The following is a 20,719-nucleotide window of genomic DNA, read 5'->3' as shown; positions in this document are numbered from 1 at the left end:
AGTGATGGTCTAGCTTAGATTGACTTATGATTTCTACAGTGAAAATACTACAATCTCCACAAATTCCTATACTGATATATGAACGAGAGTTGCATGCCTGTTCAACCCCAGTGTGATCAAAAAGTTATGATAATAAAATACATACCCTACTTAACTTTGTGAATTTTCTGTCAGCTTAACAGGTTTAGAACAACTGTATATCAAAAGTCGAATACAAATTATATTTAGGATCCGTATATTTCAAACATGCTAATAATAAAAGGTAGACAAGCAACAGAGGATGGAAAGAGTGTATGAAACATTGGAGTATGATAATACGTCGAATAATAAGATAACTCAGTCTATATAATTTAGTGTAAGAAATACAGGAAATGGATAAAGACACATTATCATGAAAAAAATATACATGACATGGTCAAGATTACACGTGAGTAGTTGACAGGGTGATATAATAACTTGAAGGGTTAAAATAATTTGTTTATCCGAAGGTTAGACTAAATCGTGTAGACCTTGTAGACCATACCAGTGACTAAAGGTCAAGACGTCCGTTAACTTCTTGTTATAATGAAGAGATCAAACATGTTGAGTCTCTTCTGTTTTTAGATGATTGATTTCTTTTCCGGATGATTACTTATGAACTGTATTCAGTAAGATCGTTCGTGTATATCATTCTAGTAAAACAAATAAGAATGAGAAAATTATTTGCGAAAATCGTCCCAAGTTTGCTGATAGTTGACCAGAAGCTGCCAGAGAAACTTTTTTTAAGTACTAGGAGAACCGTATTGTCATCATTGGTAAATATTTCAAGGAAGAGAAGATTGATTTACATAAACTTTTGCATTAAATAAACAACAACCTTATTTCTCATAACTATTGAACAGACTGTGTACTTTTACATTCCATATATTTTGATAATGAAACTAATAATCTGATAGGCTTTGTTATTTGATGAGTACTTGGGTCTATTGAAAAAGTAAAAATTTTCATTCAAGGAATATGGAGACAACATCATTCACTTAAATGTATACTAATAGTTGAAATTTGCATATTATTCAGATGTATATAGTCGTCTTGCTTTTCGGTGTATAAGAACATTATACAAGGAAACTTAACAAATTTCCTTCCATATTCATAAAATTACTTTAGGGTCTTAACAAAGCGACAATTTAGACATATTCATACATTGGTTGTCTAACTAAGATTAGTGATGTAAACTATGTAAATGCTACAAGCTCCACAAAATATCTTATACTAATTTTAATCATCTGCTTATTAGTAATTAACTTGTAGTTGTAATTCCAGGAGTTCTAGTGTAAAGAGGTGACTAATGGAATGTGCGACAGGTATTCACCTTCAGCAGTGGATGATGTTTGCGCAAAATCGTGAACTGATTCGATCTAGACATATACACAACTGGATACTGACTCAGTGGTCTTGAGATTGAGTGCTCATAGCAAGACCTGCAAACTGTAGGTTCTATCTGTGATGATGTCATAGATGACTACTTCTAAGGAGTCCTACACCATGAAGAAACAGCTGTCAAAAGCCTCCTGATTCTCGTTGACTGCTTAACTAGGACCAGTCAGTGATATAAGCAATGGAAATAGCATAATATATAAATCTGTTCCTCTATTTTGAAAGACTTAGACTTTATATTATAATAATGAAATTAATGTATTTTGTTTTCTTCGATACAGAAAACTCAGGACGTATGTCTCCCTATTTACTGATTAATTATTAGATTATTAATACATTTCCCATTTGTAAATGCTTCATGTAAACAACAGAACATTAATCATGGATTATAATGAACACCGTATTTGTGTCTCATATACATTTATAATAGTGTCCATAGAATTCATGCACACACTCTAAAGTGTTATCGTCCAATACACCAGTATAACTATTTGCTGTTCATATGTAGACATTCTCGTTTGCCTAGAACAAAGTTTCAGCGAACTATGAATTATACTGATTGCTTAAGAGTAAATCAGCAGCACATTCATACAATTGAATAAAATATATAAGAAATGGTTAAAAATGATATGTCCCAACGAGAACTATGAATGGTAACTTTTAGGAACCATTTATGGACCAATATCATACATATATTTTTATTGTGTAATTGTTTAGTAAATAAACTACATATATTCATGTTTCTCTTATTAAAAGCTTTATTTCGATCTATAGGATATTATGATTTACCATTCTTGAGTTATTCCCAGTCTAGTTACTAGAGTCTCCCACATCCACACTCACTATTGGCTAGATCTTCTACAAATGTTGTTTTCTATTTTGTGGTGCAGTATGGTCTGTTTGGTTTAGTATATGAACCCAGTATTTTTGGAATATATCGCAGAAGCTGAGATTAGTGTTCTGGACTTAACAAGAAAGGCTAGGCAGGAAGAAGGACCGATAAGGACTCTAGACTACTCGTACGCATTTACACGTTATTGGTCCGGTCAATAAATCATTGTTATCTAATTGACGGTAGTGTCACTACGTTTTATGTTAATAGGGCACAAAGCCACAAGTTATAACAAAAAATGTATTCTTCAGCTGTAATTGTTAAGATACAACTACCAATATATAAACTTCTTTTAATAATAATTGTGTTTAAACTGTTAAGTAGTCACACCAAAAACACGTATGTTACCGACTTTTACGTTTCATAACTTTGTCCTTCATAATAATAACAATGAATTTTATCAGTTTTATATAGTTAAGATCACGAGTCAGTTGAAGCTAGACCACCGTGGAAAACCTGGAAGCATTGAACGACCGTTTCGTCTTAATGTAGGACTCCTGAGTCGGCATCTAGCGGTGTTAATGCCTATCAGTTAAGTGCTCTGGCGCGAAACTGGTAGGTCTTGGGTTCGAATCTCATGAGTGCGGGATCGTGGATGCGCACTGCTGAGTGGTAGGTCTTGGGTTCGAATCTCATGAGTGCGGGATCGTGGATGCGCACTGCTGAGGAGTCCCAATTGACTAATGATCTTAGCGATATAAAATTACTGAAATCTCCATGAAAACCCCCTTGTGAAAATTTTATTCGCTTTACTGTAAAATTACTGAAATCTCCATGAAAACCCCCTTGTGAAAATTTTATTCGCTTTACTGAATATTATATTTTTGATATAATATAGAATTCTCAGAACAAAGTACTTCAATAAGTTTCCGCTTCTTATTTCTTGATCGATCCTAACGATAAATATTCAGTGATTACCGATTAGATTTGAGCAGTTCAGGGATCGATATTTCAATAGTGTACACTGTTTTCGATGTATATGGCCAGCAACCACTATGTCTCTGTACAGCGAAATGTCGTCAACTTTTCACAAACACGTCTGAATAGATTATGCAACAGGACATATGACAAGGATCTGTTGCAAAAAAAATGAAGACAGATAACATGTTGAAATGTTTAGATGGCAAAAACAGGTAGCCCGGAATAGGGTATAATGTATTCGTGTTTATAACAAATTATTTCTACGTAAGAAAAGTATGGAATACAGAAACATATTGAATTCTAATCATTTAATACACTTGAAATATAACTTCATTGGTAGTACTTCGATGACATTAAAATGAGTAGTAGGCTTGTAATTGTGTACAGTGATTAGATCAAATATCAAGTTTTCATTTTGATCTACATTATTTAATGAAAACATTCTGGAGTTTTCAAACAGTTATATTATTCGCTTTGTATTGTTTACTTGAATCTTCTCATTGATGTTTAGGACTACAATCGATCAGCCTCTTGTTGGCTTTTATTCATCCTGTGAAGATTGTCTCGACATTGACTTAATTCATAAGCATTTTGAGCAAAGATGGATAGTGATTGGCAGTGGAATCCAGGATGCACATTTCGTCCTATTTGAAACTCTTCAGCTTAATGTACCTGCACCTCAGAGTTGATGCTCACTCTGGGACTCGAACCCAGTACCATTTGCTTCAAACGCTATCGCGTTATCCACATAGCTACTGAGTCCTGATAGCCACTTGCTTGTGAAATGAGGTGAAGTTATATTCACTGGTTTTTGTTTACTTGTATCTTCTCATTGTTACTTAGGACTGCGATTGATCAGTCTCTTGTTGACATATGTGCATCCTGGTGTCTATCAAGACTCAGTAGCTATGTGGGTAATGCGATGGTGTCTGAAGCGAATGGTTCTGGGTTTGAGTCTCATAGTGAACATCAACTCTGAGATGCAGGTATATCCAGCTGAAGAGTTTCAAATAAGACGAAACGCACATCCTGGATTACACTGCTAGTTACTATCCATCTTCGTTTACTGGGTGATAAGTGTTCGAAAATGACAGAGAGTATTAGTTCTCTCAATATTGTAGATACCTTTTATTATTTAATACTTAATTAGTATGAAACATAAACCAGTGTGAGCTTCCTACTGATTTTAGTCTACTATGTACGATAGTACTGGTTGTTTGTTAAAAGAATAAAAGGTTGTACAAGTGTTATCAAGATCATAGATATGAGAATATGAAAATTGAATTTAAAAAGATGAAATATCACTAGTGTTATTATAATTTGCCTTTATTTTGATTATATTAGCATCAACTACAGGTATGTTCATGATGTTCAGTTACGAGTTTATTAATAGATCTTAAAAATATTCTGAACTTTGTAACGTAAATATTTAAAAAAACGTTTCATACAATTATTTATTTCTTTTAGTTATAAAATTTAATGGTTGAATTCACGAGTCGATTTAATCTAGACCTCCATGCAAAGCCTCAAAGCACTGGACGGCTGTTTCATCCAGGTATGAGACTCCTCAGCAGTACGCACCCATGACCCAGAATATGGAACTTAAATTCAAGACTTTTGGACTCGTGCTCGAACGCTTAACCTCTAGAGCACTGAAGACGAAACGACCGTCCAATGCTTCCAGGTTTTCAATAGTGGTCTAGCTTAAATCAACTTATGAATTCAACAATTTAAAATTACCACAATCTCCACGATCCCCAATTCTAATAAATTTAAATAAACCGAAGAAAGCAGTCATGGTGGAGTTGTATGCATTCATTTGTTTCATAAACATGCTACTGATTATTCAAATGAAAAGTGATCATAATTCGAATAGTTAGTGTACGTAATTTGTTTAAATCGTTTGCAGAGAACGAATTTGATCAAGCATACAGATGACATAGAAGCAATTTCATTACAATAAGTCAATATGTAAAGATTCTGTCGATCATTTGATAAGGGAATATTCTAAGAGAGTAACTGATAGTATATGAAAACAGAAGGTTGTTATAAATGGTAAATTAATGCCGATAGTTAAATAATTCCAATTATAAAACATTGAATCATTTAAAAGAGTAGTTGGAAATTAGAGTATACCATATATGAGGTTTATAGGAAGGGTTTTTATTGTGGATATGATATTCTGCTCAAGTGCTGTTACAGAGGTTTGCTTTATATTAAGCATCCCTGGTCTCACAAAAAATAATTCTTTTCAAGGAATTTAGGAGAGAAATCTCATTGGTTGTTTTAGAAATGACTTTATGAACGAAGATCTCATGCAGCAACTAGTTTAAGTTTATCATATACATCGCCTTTTTGTGAGTAGTTTTCTTTATTTTATCTATATACATTTTAGATTTTACTAAGGTAATTACCAGATCTAAATAAGACTATAATCTCCGTGACTAGTCGAACTAATTTGTGTTGGGTGCGAGGCAGTTACTCACCGAAGACAATGGAAGATGTTCGCACAATATTGTGGATTGGTTGAAGTCAGAAAATAACACCGTTCGATCCTGGCACAGAAGTCTAAAGGTTAGGCATTCGCTTGCGACACTGAGGGTCCTGAGTTCGAACCCCACATACAGGGTCATGGATATGCACTTCTGAGTCACATACTAGAACGGAACAACCATTCAATGCTACTAGGTCTTCAATTGTAGTGTAATATAGATAGATTCACAATCTCAACCGGAACTTGACAATCTCCACAACCCTATACTGATATAATCTCATTATTCACTAAATCTTGATAATTTTTAGATCAACTTGTGATGTAACACTAAATAAATTATTATAAATAATACCCAATTTTCATATTTCTCATCATCTCTAAACTTGATTTCTGATATTTGATGAGATTCATTGTAAAATTAGATTTCTGTAAAGAAGACTTAAGAAATTTCATATGGACAAACTAACTATTCATAGTAATGGTATTTTCTTAAATTTTCTGGAAAATACTAGTATCAACAACAACAACAACGACAACAGGTACGTTCTTGTGTTCAATGGTTAACTGAATATTATACTTTAAGAAAATTATTTCAAATGTTTCTAGGTGAAACATTCAAAACGAATGACAATAGTAGGAATAATAAAATTTATAAAGAATAGATAGAATGTGGATTGTGGTCTGACCAAAGATGTCAATATATTATTCTATTTGAAACTTTTCATCTGAATGTAATTAATCTAGGAGTTGATGTTCACTTCTGGATTTAAACCCAATGAATTTTGTCTCGAACATCAACTCGTTATACATTAAGCTATTGAGTCCTGATAGTTGCTTGCTTGTCTAGTTGGTATGAATTCACAGGTATGCTCATGATTCACATATGTCAACTAAGACTGTTCAAACTTCAATTAAACTACTAACAACGGGATAGATTAAATCGTTACAAGTTAAATTAATAGTGGTAAAGGTATTGTGTTAAGATCAAAGTTAAGACATAGACCGGACATGTTTCTTTCTCATACTCATTTCCAGCTACCTCTTGTGGTTCATCAAAGCATGTTTTATTTTAAGGAGTCAAGAAGAAATAATTCTTAGTGGGCTATGATGTTATCTTTAAATAACCTGAAAATGAGTTTTTACGTCATTTAAATGATCAAAGTAACTTAAATGTTTGGAAATTGGACTTTTAATGGTTTTTATAGCATTCTTGTAAAACCATTCTAGTATACATTATCCGATAAGTATTGGAAAGCAAAGTTTACCCAAAGTAAAAATTCCTTGTTCCATGGGATCAGATGGAATGAAAGATAATAACGACACAAGTAAAATTATATTTTACCTAAACGAGAAAATGTTGCTTAAGTTACACAAATAAGCCAACTTATCTTAATCTGTAATGATGAAGCAAGACTTGAAAAAGAATTGTTTATGATGGTGTCAAACCTTTGTTTGTAAAAGAGACGAAAACAGAAATATTATTACGTAGTTAAGATCATCAGTCAATTGAAGCTAGACCATCATGGAAAACCTGGAAGCACTGAACGGCCGTTTCATCTTATTGTGGGACTTCTCAGCAGTGCGCATCCACGATCCCGCCTCGTGTCTGTCCAGTGCTTCCAGGTTCTCCATGGTGGTCTAGCTTCAAATGACTCATGATCTTAACTATATAAAGAAATTTTATTATTATTACTATCTAATAAACACGTTAATTTGAATTATAAAAACCTTATTTTGTAGAACTTAACAATACATCATTCCATTCCTTATTCAACACTATCCGATATCCTTCGAATAGGTATCTCCTGGTATCTTGGATGTTTTCTACAACTTCCATATTGCTTCTATGAAACTAATAGTTGAATAAAATCAACTCCACCTGAAGCCCTTTTAGATTTTCTAACGCTTTTAAACCCACATAGAGAAGAAGTGTTAGGATAAGGTTAGCAACTCTATTTCGTAAAAATGAACTTTGTTGAAAGAACATTAAAAATCAGACCGACTGAAGTTCATAGACTTACAAATGAAATCAGATTGGCTGTTCTTTTACCTTTATCCATTAAAACTAATCTGAATAATTCTCTTTACACTTTGATTGTATAGATCATATACATGTAAAATCAAATCTTTGTTTAATTTGTATTGTTTTTAATGAAATTAGAAACAACAACAGGTCTGTTGTGGTGTGCAATTGATAATTGAATATTAGATTTTCATTTATTTTTATACTTAGTGATTCTAAATTTCTAAATAAATTCATATAGTTGTAGTGAAGGAGAACATAAGTGGGTCCATTCGAAAATATTTGAATACAAGCTTACAGAACCTCTTAGTAAAATCTGAGACTTACATACACCTGTTACCCTTCATGGAGGAGCATAGGCCGCACACCAGCATTCTCCATCCAACCCTGTCCTGGGTAATTCTTTCCAGTTAACATTCATCCTTTTCATATCTGCTTCTATTTCCCATCGTAATGTATTCTTTGGCCTTCCTCTTTTCCACTTCCCTTCACCATTCCAAGTTAAGGCTTGCCTCGTGATGCAGTTTGGTGATTTCCTTAATGTATGTCTTATCCACTTTCAATGTCTTTTCCTAATTTCCTCTTCAGCTGGAAGCTGGTTTGTCCACTCCCATAAAACACTGTTGCTGATAGTATCCAGCCAGTGAACGTTGAGTATTTTGCGTAGACAACTGTTTATAAATACTTGTACCTTCTTGATGATGGATTTAGTAGTTCTCCACGTTTCACATCCGTACAGTAGAACTGTCTTGACGTTCGTATTGAAGATTCTCCTTTTGGAATCAGTTGACAGTGGTTTGCACTTCCATATGTTCTTCAACTGTAGAAATGCTGTCCTTGCTTTGCCGATCCTCGCCTTTATATCTGCATCCGATCCTCCTTGTTTATCAATTATGTTTTCCCAGGTATGTGAATGTTTCCACCTCTTCCAGAGTTTCGCCATCAAGTGTGATTGGGTTGGTGTTCTCCGTGTTGTATTTGAGAATCTTGCTTTTTCCTTTGTGCATGTTGAGGCCTATTGATGCAGAGGCTGCTGTTACATTTGCTGAGAACCGTACCGTAAATTATTCATTTGCAAAATATCCATCGATTGTCTCAGACTTGACTGATTTTTCTTTCCTACACTAATCACTTTATGTTCTCGTTCTCTTTTCTTCTATCTTCTTAACTTTCTACTGCCAGACACTCTACTTCCGATTGATGATAAATACTACTTATATCTTTTGACATCGGTAGCACACACTACACAGTAATTCTTTATTTTTAAAATATTTCAATAAAAGAAATCAAATAATCGTAGAACAGTATTCAGCAACCACATGTTTTAAGCGAAAGATTTAACTAATTGCCAATTCAGCGTAATAACAATATGACATAAATCACTGTAGATATTTTGGTATGACAAGTAGTAGCTACTACTAGCTAGTTAGTTAATTGTTATCTGAATAGCTTGACAGTCAACAAAACCTCTTTATGTTACAATATGGCTTTGGTTTAAATCCTACACAAAACACCATTGGAAATACCCTTGATAATTGATGCTGAACATCGAGAAATTGAGGGCAGTTATAGCTTCCTACTCAATAATAATATAAATACATCATTTCATATTCACAGGAAGGTTCTGATCAGTTTAGATTAATGGAAATGGATTTTTGAAAATAAATCGTCATACTGTGTGGTCGTTCGAGTCTGTTAATGATATATCAGGTAAACTCTATGAGTATACAAACCAGCTACCTGAGTATGAAGACAAAGAGTAAGTAGGAAGCATTATTATCTGAGCAAATATGTAAATATATGACCAGCCCATAAATAAAGATATATGTCCCCCAGAAAATGAACCCATATTTTTAGTCGGCGACATATCTGTTTCCTTGGAAGATCAAGTCAAATCTTGATTAATAGTTAGTAGCCACTAACATTCCTCACTTTTAGCTGGCGTATATCTGATTGTCTCAGTGTGTTATGAATCATGAAAATGATTCATACAGTTTGTTGTTGATAGGTCAACAAGAGAGAATACTGTAAAAAGACAGAAGAACAGTAAAGTAAATGGGAACAAGTTTCTAGAATTAGAAGACTCATGTTGAGACTTGATAGTATTCTCAAGTAAGAATAGTCAGTAGGGTAAGCCTCAGATAAGAAGAGAGAATATGGAGAAAGAATTTATCAGTGGTACCACAAACAAAAATGTCCGGCGCTTCAACAGGTTGGTGGATATGGATGATTTACTTAAGTGAGTTGGAAAACCCTGATTCCAAACGAGTGGTTCACATGGGGTTCAGTATCCTGAAGAGACATATGGCGTATGAGCCAACTGCTGGTCACCGGCTAAAATGAAACTGCACCTCCTAACGTTGGTCCACTGCCTTGTGGATTAGACCTTTAGGTCAAAGGCTCGAGGTGTGGCCCCCTAAGAAAACTATCTACTTTTGTCTGAAAACCCGGTCAGTATCCCAGCCTTCACAAAAATCAACGATAAATGCTACTGGCCTCATTGTTATTATCTAGCGTATATACATTTGTCACCTCCTTGTACCAGTGTTTGCGTGTTTAGATAAATATTGTGTGAGAAAAGTTTACCATGACTGAAAGAAAGTGAATGTAGAGTTTGACAAAACATTGAAATAAAAAAAATTGTTCGTTGAAACATTGTAACAAACATTAAGGGAGTCTTTATCTATCAAAATTCTCATTAATGTACAAACATACAAAAAAATCCAATATCTTGGATCATATAGAGATATACTCACCAGTGACTGGCTCCATGAGATATTTCTTGGAATTCTAGTGAGAAGCAGTAACCAGTAGAGTTCAACCAGGTCTGTTGGGAGATATCAACTCATTGAAGTCATTGGTGAACTGTTGGATCGGTGGAAGTTAGATATTAACACCATTGGAGGCTAGCTCAGTGGTTCTAGAGGTTAAGTGCTCGCTCGCGAGACTGATAGATCCTGAGTTCGAATCTCTCGAGGCGGGATCATGGATGCGCGCTGCTGAAGAGTCACACAATAAGACGAAAGGGCCATCCATTGCTTCCAGGTTTTCCATAGTGGTCTAGCTTCAAGTGACTCATGATCTCAACTATATAAAATATACTTTTTCTACCACTCAATATATGTACAAAATAATAGAAAGACGAAAAACTGTATCATCTTATAATAATAATAAAGATCCTATATCTTCATTATCATTTAGATATATTAACCTGATTAAAAATTATACGGCACAAATCGAATTTTAAAGGAATAATTTTAATATATTTGATATATTTCATCTTGGTAACTATGATAGAAACATCAGGTATGTGGTCGCTTGTATACGATGCATATTATTAAAATTTATTGAATCGTTTAAACTAGATAAAGTTAACAAAATAAATCCATACTATCTAGTTTGGAACAAAAGATTGTGGCGATACTATAATTTATGAAAAAAGTAATCAGATTAAGTATGACAGATCTTGAGTTTTGGAGCGAAATTCATTCATCCATTTGGTTAAATAACATTTCGGCATTTTAGATGATGTTAATTCGTAACAAAAACTCTAAATCTAATTCCTAACTTTAATCATCAAGTGTAAATCCTAATCCTAATTCCTCATCCTGGTTTATAACCCTCATTTAACCCTAGTGTTCACCTACTAGGTGAATACTCTCAAGGTCACTTTAGCGTCGCTCAAAGATTGTCCATAAAATATTACTTATGCCAGTTACCCCCGGTAAAGGAGCATAGGTCGTCCATCAGCATTCTCCATCGAATTCTGTCCTGAATAATCTTTTCCAGTGTTTCTCAATCGTTATTCACCGGACAAGTAATAGTCATGTTAGACACAGGGTATTAGGGAATGATGGTAAACCAGTTGATGAAGTTGTGAATCTTCATCAACTGAGAAGGTTGGGCCACGAGTTACGTATGCCTGAACACCGATTACCACGACATGCAATGCTGTCTAGTATTGGGGAGGTTCGGAAGTGATTCTCTACTATGTTGTTTCCAAAATTCTCTTCCGTATTCATTTAGAATAGTTTAGAATTTAATCATTTTCATTACGAATACGAAAGGGATATCAATTTTTCTAATGAAACTATATAATGTAAACTAGTAAACTCGGTTACAGAATTACGTAATTAATTAACAACTATAAGCTCTACCTACTTTAGATAATCTGCAACATCAGTCATTACATAATTTCATTTCGGTTATCCATGTTCACTTAGTGATTATTTGTTAATAAAAGATTTATCCAGTAGATTAATGGATGAGACTAGAAGCTTTACATTGAAAGAAAAATTATATTAAAACATCAATATTAGTGGGTATCTTTAACTAATTACATGTCAGTTAAATGTAATGATTTAATACAGATTTCACTGTAGTTACAATCTTTAAACAATAATATTTTTTAAAATACATTTTTATTGAATATCGGCATCTTCCTGAAGGGATTATGGACTGCAACTGATTAGTCTCTTATTTGGCATATGTGTATCCTGTGCGAGTCACATCAATATTGTTATTACGTAACAAACGTTTTATAAACAAAGTTGGATAATGAGTTACAATTGAGTCTAGGATATGTGTCTTATTCTGTATGAAACTCGTCAGCTGAATGTAGATGTAACCCAGTGTTGATGGACAAATCAGAACTCTAACTCAGTATCTCTCATCTCAAATGTCTACAACATTGTCCACTTAACTATTTAGTCCAAATAACCACTGACTTGTAAAACGGATTCTTTCGCAATTATTTTTCTATAGCGTATACACTCATTTAATTGATCTCAAAAGGATTATCTACTCATTCGCTGCAAATTATCGTTATTGACCTCTACCCGAAGTTTGTGCTGATGATGTCATTCAGAAGGACAATGAACGCCTCACGATCAAATCATCCAGCTCAAAGAACAAAACTCCATCGAAATATTATTTCGTATATTTCAAAATGATAATTTTCTTAAATCTCATTTATTGACCATTTTATTAATAAGCATGGAAATATATAAGAACTTTCGTCTAAAATTAGAGCGAATAGTTTCACAGTATTTGGGGCGCCGAGTTGATGTAAGACATTAAATATGAATAAGAATATATTTGTAAAATCTCAGCGAATGAATTTGAAGTAAATCCAACGTTTCACCTGGCAATCTTGTTCAAGCTTTTTCAAGGAATTAATGGAAATAGGATCTTGTTTACTGAAAATTCTTTTGATTCATAGTAGATCTAAATGAATTCAATGTGATTGCTTACTGTTTCAGTAGATTAATAGCTAGTTATGTTCGTTAGTTGTTGTAATATTATTACTTTTAAGATATGTTAAATAACGTTTGATTTATAATTCCCTGTTGTTAAGCTGCTTATTCAACGTAAGTAACATTTATCGATATCAATAAAAAATTGATATTTCCATTGGTTAATTCATTATTTTCATAGTTGAAAGCGTGAGTCGATTGAAGCTAGATCACCATGGAAAACCTGGAAGCACTGGACGGCCGTTTTGCCCTATTGTGGGCTTCAAGAGGAATTTTCGGAGTTCTAGTGAGAAGCAGTGACCAGTGGAGTTCAACCAGGTGAGATAATAACTCACTGAAGACAATGGTGAATGTGTCACTCAATTTCGTGGATCGGTTAAAGTTAGACATTAACACCATTCGATACCGACTCAGTGGTCTAGAGGTTAAGCGTTCGCGTGCGAGACTGATAGATCCTGGGTTCGATTCTCGCTAGGCGGGATCGTGGATGTGCATTGCTGAGGAGTCGCACAATAGGACGAATCCGCCGTCCAGTGTTTCCAGGTTTTCCATAGTGGTCTAGCTTCAAATGATTCATGATTTCAACTGTAGAAGTACTAAAATCTTCACAAACTCCCTTCTGATAACTACATTCTTAGTTTCATAATGAAAATAACATCTCTTTTTGATGTTTCTTTATTGTATTCATCAGATTATTGTTTTTTAACAAACATTTTATCATTTGTGATTATGATTTGTACAACTTTGTATAACTTTGTAAATGAATCCGCCTGAAAACAGAATTGATTAATGAAACAATCTGCCTTTCTTTTACACATCAAAGGAGTACTCTTTGTTTATTAATCTACTGTTTTTTCTTATCTAACTGTCATCTAAGTACCCTGAATAATTAGATAGAAATCAATCGTCGTGGCTAGGTAGTCAATCGTTTCACACAAGCATTCATCAGACATTATCACATTGTAATTAACTATCATATTAAACAAAGCATAAGGCGTAATGTATGTGATTGTATTTCAGTGTGTCCGTCTTCATTTCATTATTTCATTCTGTATTTTACAGATCTGCCTGGGAGTATGTTAACGTATTGATAAAATACAATTTTATTCTATGCACTAACTACTAACATGAGCGATAGTGACATAGGATTATTATTAATGATGGAACAATTATGCAAGCAGTATAGGGTTGTGGAGATTGCTGATTATCAATGGTGATCTAACATTGATCAGTTCATGGTCTCAACGAAACTAGTATTTATTATCGATAACTCAATAGTATAGAGTTAAATATTCATTTTTAAATAAGATGATTACGTTATTATACTGATTAATTTCATTTCATTAAAACAAATCACGGAGTTACCAAATGTGTAACCGGATAGAAATGTTTCTTCAAATTGTTAGGTGGTTGTAACGGTTGACTTGAATGCTTAGATGTAAATCGCGTGTTATTTGACATATGTCAATAAAGCATACATATAGTCTTTAAGAAACTGACTCTGTTCGCTGGAGCTGAACCTGGATCCCTCAATTTCGTAACCTGAGACTTTATCACTGACCTATTATTCAGTATAAAAAATAGTTTGAATTAGTGAATCTGTCCAGCTGCAACTCATATAGATTCAATGGTTTGTGTTATAACCGAATGATTTATGAAATATCTAGGCATAATTTTTCTTCTTACCGGATACTGTTTAATACTTTGAGCATTTTGCGATAATCTTGATGAAATAGATTGTCGATATTTGAAGAATGTGGTCACTATCAATTCATTTGATCGAGTGATGAGTGAATTCAATTCAATTCATTATATATTGACATAGATTCATGAATTACAAAATAATCTCATACTGCATTGAGATGTTTGAATGCTTTCATTGCCAGATAGTAAAATAAATGACTGTATATGAGTCTTATGAATATAAAAACTAGGCTTGGATTGACAAATTCCTGAAGCCTGTCGTATGTACTTCTCTTGTAACTAGTATACCTAATCTTGTGGATTATTTTGAATGAAATTGGCTGTGAAGGTAGATCAGTCCTCATTTAACATTATCATTAGTTTAACCTTATTCATTGTAGTTAGGAAAGATATGTTCACGTCTTTATTTTGTCGGAAACCTGTAAACTCATTGTTAGTTTATATTTGATGTATGTTCAGTCTTTTCTTTAACCTTAGTTTTATTGTATTTTGAATGTTTTATTTCTTAGTAAGAAAACACGTTGGCAGTACGTAATAATATTTATACATGTGTATCACACCTACATTTTACTTATTATAAATAATGCCGATGTATTATATACTTTTTGATTGTGCCCCTAAATGTCCTGGTACTTCCGAGAGTAGGGAGGGTCCATACTTCCTCTCGAAATACTCTCACATGGCCATGCGTATACAGCCTATGCCAGGAAAGTCCTACTCACTGCCTTCTCGCACCAAGGGTGTTGTTTACGAAATTGAGAGAAAGAAAAGTGAATGTCCATCGCTTTAACCGGGATAATGGATATGGAGGATCCATGTAGGGAAGTTGGAAAACCCTGATTCCAAACCAATGATGCACATGGTCTCCAGTATCCTGAGGGAACAAACGGCGTATGAATCAATCGTTGTTCACGGGCAACTATTAGACTGCATCTCCTGACGTTGTTCCACCGCCTTGTGGATTAGACCTTTAGGTCAAAGGCTCGAGGTGTGGCCCCCTAAGAAAACCACCTGCTTCGGTTTGGGCACCCGAGCAGCATCACAACCCTCACAAAAATCAAATGAGAGTTGTGTGGCGCATGTGTATCTGGTGTCCCTTCAGATTTCTCCAGTTTCCAATTCGTTTTAATAGATAATCATGTCAGTGTAAACCATACTATGTACTGATCTATTTAACTTCAATACATTTTGATATTCTCATTACTCTGGAAGTTTTCTTCATCAACACCATAAATATATGGTACAGTATCCTCATTGTCTATCCTTTAAGATAGATGAAAAATATCCTACTTGAGATTAATATATCAAATATATATCATATATGCTAAACAAAAGATTTCACTGGTAAAATCAATGGAAAACATTTGTGGATAGATAACAGTTACAGCTAATCACTGTTAATATGTATACTCAATAGTATATAAAGCGGATATTTATTGTAATATAATATATATTTTGAATTATGAACTCTTCGCTATATCCAAATACTTTACTACTCAAAAGTGCGCATCCATGACCACGCACGCGGGACTTGAACCCAGGGTCACCGGTTTTGTGTTCAAACGCTTGACCTCTATACTGCTGATCTGGGATTTAATGGTATCGATTTCTATCTTCAATCAATCCACGATATTGCACACTGCTGAGGGATCTCATACGAGGACGAAACGGTCGTCCATTGCTTTCCGGTTTTCGATAGTAGTCTATTATTGATCCATTCGTGATACCAATCTAAACTGAACAATTTCCACAATCCCACGCTGATACATTACGACTATTAAAAGCTGAATGGTTTGAATGTGTCACCGAATCTGTCAAATATTTTGCTTAATTGTGAATAACAATAAAATGAACCCTCTTAAATATAATCATTTAAGCGGAATTTCGTGCTAATAATGTTGTTCAGAAGATCAATGAAAGTTCCACAACCAAACTGTCCAGCTCAGAGGACAAAACTTCACCTAACTCATTCACCTGATCAATAAATCTTCCCCACCATCTCTAAATATAATCATTTGTACTTATCATTCTTCTATGTCGAAGAATAGCTTGAGTTTGAACAATGTATCATTTATTTGCATTTAACAGATGAACAGATTATACTAATGCACTAATATTTAGGCTTAATACACAACCTGTCTTTCGTATTGTGTCAAAACTACATTCATCTTATAATATATCTACAAATACACTGTATACTACAAGAGCACATTACACACAGTAGTAATACTCGCTTTACTCACTACCATATGCTTGATTACAATGAAGCATTCTCAGAACAAAATATATGCGCAGTTAAAATGAAATTCCGATTTCATAAGGATTCACTTTGTAAACATTGGTAACCTGAATGTTCAAGTAAACTGTTTGGATGTTTTAAATAAGGAAGTCATCATGTCGATTAAATTTCAAAGTTTCCATTTTTGTTGCGTACTACGCAAAAAGTATTTTGTTGAGTGGCTACCATTATACATTCTAATACGTTTTTAAGAAAAATGTGTATGTGTTATTTTCGGAATGTAGAAGATTTCGGATATGGTTACAGTGAGTTTCGACCATAATTTATATTTCTATTAACAGTACTAAACCGAGATGTTGATCAAAATAGTACGAACGGATTAGAACTATTGTTAGTTTTGGAATGTTTTATCATTTTTTACTCACACACATAGTGTATTGGACGTTACTCACTAGATTGTACATAGTGAGTAGCAGGACGAGACTTTGAAGTTGCGACACTTGTCAGACGGAGTGAAGAGTTCCAGTTCATCAAAAGCAAGGCGTTAGCAGAACATTTGGAGACCAGAAGAGAAGACAGTTCAGATGACAGAAGACCGAAAGACGCAAATGGAAGATTGAAGGCTATGTGTAATGTATAATATAAATACTTTGCAACTCCTTGCAATAAAAATATATTCCTCTTGACTGTTATCATGTTTTAATGTGGTATCAGTTATCCAAATATTTTGTTGTTCTTTCTCTCTCTATGGAAACATAACATCTATAGAAAGATGAAAATCACTTTTAATACATGTTGCAATCCTATAAACGATAATACAATCAATTTATATCATTAGATCAATACCAGATATGTTAACATACAAAATGCGTCGATAAACGTTTCATGTACTGATGACATTGTTAAGAAATGAAGGAAAACCACTGATCTAGGTTTCCTGTTAGTGAAAATGTGCCTACAACTTAGCGAGAACTAATACTGCCTGTGATATTCGGATCCGCATTCCCCAACTTCTTGATAAATCTCAACTAAAAAGATCTAGACTTTCCTATCGACAATATCAAAGCATAATAAATTAAAACATAATGCAGGCGATTTTGGAGTTACTTAACTCAACTAGATCTAAGGAATTCATTTAGCTGTACTAAAAAATAGAAAATTATGACATTGCTCACTATATGGTAATCCACCAATGTAACCTATATTCATCAATGATACTACGTTAAATTTGCTTGTTTACTTTATAGTAAAGCTCGAATTATTCAGTTATGTTTCATGTTAAATTATTTGCGGATACATCATTTTCCGATGGTTATATTCTTAAGTTAGGGAACTAAGGATAAGATTAACTCCACTTATTCCGAACGATATTATGTCCCTAATAATATTGTAAGAATTTCTACTTGCCTGGAATTAATCACTATTGATGTAAATGTCACATTTGTATTAGACTCGTATTGGAATTTCTGTGAGTTAAATATTATTTCAAAAATTTCGTAGTTTATATAACTTTACAAGAGTAATGCAGAAAATTAACCAATACATCGATACCATCCAGGAAGTACAGTAAACAATATAACCAACGATGAGGAAGGTTTATAAAACTTGCATTACATCGTTACTTACTTACTCCTGTTACCCTTCGTGGAGAAGAATAAGCCGCACACCAGCACTCTCCATCAAACCAAGTTCTGGGCAATCCTTTCCAGTTCACATCCATCCTTTTCATATCAGCTTCTATTTCCCGGCGTCATGTGTTCTTTGGCCTTCCTCTTTTCCACTTCCCTTCAGGATTCCAAGTTAGGGCATGCCTCGAGATGCAGTTTGGTGATTTCCTCAATTTTTGTCCTATCCACGTCCAACGTATTTTCCTAATTTCCTCTTCAGCTGGAAGCTGGTTCGTTTTCTTCCATAGAACGCTGTTGCGGAAAGTATCCGGCCAGTGAATGTTAAGTATTTTGCATAGACAACTGTTTATAAATACATGTACGTTCTTGACGATGGATGTAGTAGTTGTCCACGTTTCAGCTCCGTACAGCAGAACTGTTTTGACGTTCATATTTAAAATAAATGTTCAATAAGTACGAAGCTGTGTTAATGTTGATTTTAAGTAGGCTACTTAATGAGGACTTACTAAACGTAACTTGAAACTTTATATAAAAGAACTTTCATCTAAATATAAATAAATAATATATTTGTAATATCCCAATGAGTAGAAAAATTAGATTTTCTGACGTTTCGTGACTCAGTGTAAGCCAATTATTCAGAGGATACCTAACCAAATCAAAACTAGTCCAAGTTTAAATAGTACAACGGAAAAAGACGAATATTATGTGATCAATCAGTTGTAAACAAATGAATGAGTTGAACATATACACCAAAATGTAAAATATTAGTTTTAACATAACATAAGATATTATCCCATGGAATCTATTTTACATAAATCTATCTCATCTCCTAACCAGTTTGTAACTAGATTGAAGATACCACCAGTATTGTAGTTTAAAAACACTTTACCAGTAACACCTATAATCGAATCGCGCCCACCCAGTTAAATCAAAAGTCAGAAGCGAGGAGGTTGGAAGATATATTTGACAAATTATCAATATATCGAGAAGTGACTGATCTAACCTAGCTAATGATTGCAGGAGATTTTGCTCACGCCGTTCTAAAACGTGATCTGGTACAGATGCATGACCGAGAGCCTTTAACTAAATGAGTCCACTAAAACTAATATAGTCAGCATCCACTTACAGAGCTATTGATTTTCGGAATTTATTTACAGCTACAAGATCTTATCTAAATATTATCAGTAATTATCTTATGTAGCTTAATATGGCTAGTCGATTCTAACACTATTCTAAGACGATTGTAAAAGGTGTAAAATCATCAAGAGTTGAAATAAGTAGTCACATGGAAGTACTTTATTACAATCATATCAATCAGATAATCGAATCAGATGAGAAAGTGAATAGATGATTGTATGAGGTACGGTTAAGTTTGTATGTATAGATTAATACAACTATCACTTAATCATTGTGTTGTCCAATTGTCACTGACCGAATTTGTTTTTCTTATTATTTATTTAGATGTTGTTTGTTGGATATTGAATATCGTAACAACCGTATAAACTGAAAAGAAAAACATTTAATACCTATTCTAAATTATCATCATTATGAAGTTGATGGCTTTGGTGGAAAGTCTAGTGAATCGAACTTTTTGGTGATACTACTGTCAAACCTTTTGTTAAATTAAAATATAAAGTTTTTTTTTTGAAGAGTCAACCTGTTGTTTTATAAAAATACAATTATGAATTAAGCTTTTCCAGTTGAACTAAGGCAATATGCACAGTAAGCACATATGCTAATTAGAGACTGATCAATGGCAGTCCTAAACATCAATGTGAAGATTCAAAGAAACAATACCAAGTGAATTTATCTGTAATGTTTATTTATGAATAACTGAAAATCTATTATATACAAATAACAAGGAAAATAAACTTGAATAGACTGTATAACTGATACAATACTTCAACAATTAGTCACTAATACAAAAAGAAAGCGAAATGTGAAGAGAAAGAAACTCTATATTTAAGTATAACTTAGATTATAGTATACCGAAGATATGGTCTTCAAGTGTATGAGCGATAAGGGGATCAAATGGTCAAATCAAATAACTTGTGAACTAGAGAAAAAAAGTTTCATTTACCGTTATGAGTAAGATAATTTCGTAACCGTCTAAGCAATAAACATGTTCTTTATCATTTAATTAATTA

The 20,719-nt window shown here is 33.6% G+C and overlaps 1 protein-coding gene and 1 non-coding gene across 2 annotated transcripts; one reads left to right on the top strand and one right to left on the bottom strand.

The window, feature by feature from the left end:
• Nucleotides 1-3,919: 3,919 nt before the first annotated feature.
• On the bottom strand, nt 3,920-3,990 carry Smp_tRNA_02050_Pseudo_TTG.1.1. The gene has a single exon. It is a non-coding gene (tRNA).
• Nucleotides 3,991-6,176: 2,186 nt separating this feature from the next.
• On the top strand, nt 6,177-20,163 carry Smp_156930 (hypothetical protein; the record flags this gene model as incomplete). Its single annotated transcript, XM_018797706.1, has 4 exons — nt 6,177-6,262; nt 17,229-17,249; nt 18,395-18,412; nt 20,034-20,163. 4 exons carry the CDS (start codon nt 6,177-6,179, stop codon nt 20,077-20,079), a joined length of 171 nt encoding a protein of 56 aa, XP_018652722.1. The 3' UTR covers nt 20,080-20,163.
• Between the last annotated feature and the right edge of the window lie 556 nt (nt 20,164-20,719).

This window comes from Schistosoma mansoni, chromosome 5 (assembly GCF_000237925.1).
Source record: "Schistosoma mansoni strain Puerto Rico chromosome 5, complete genome".
Taxonomy (NCBI): Eukaryota; Metazoa; Platyhelminthes; class Trematoda; order Strigeidida; family Schistosomatidae; genus Schistosoma; species Schistosoma mansoni.
This window is presented reverse-complemented; position numbering and strand designations above follow the sequence as displayed.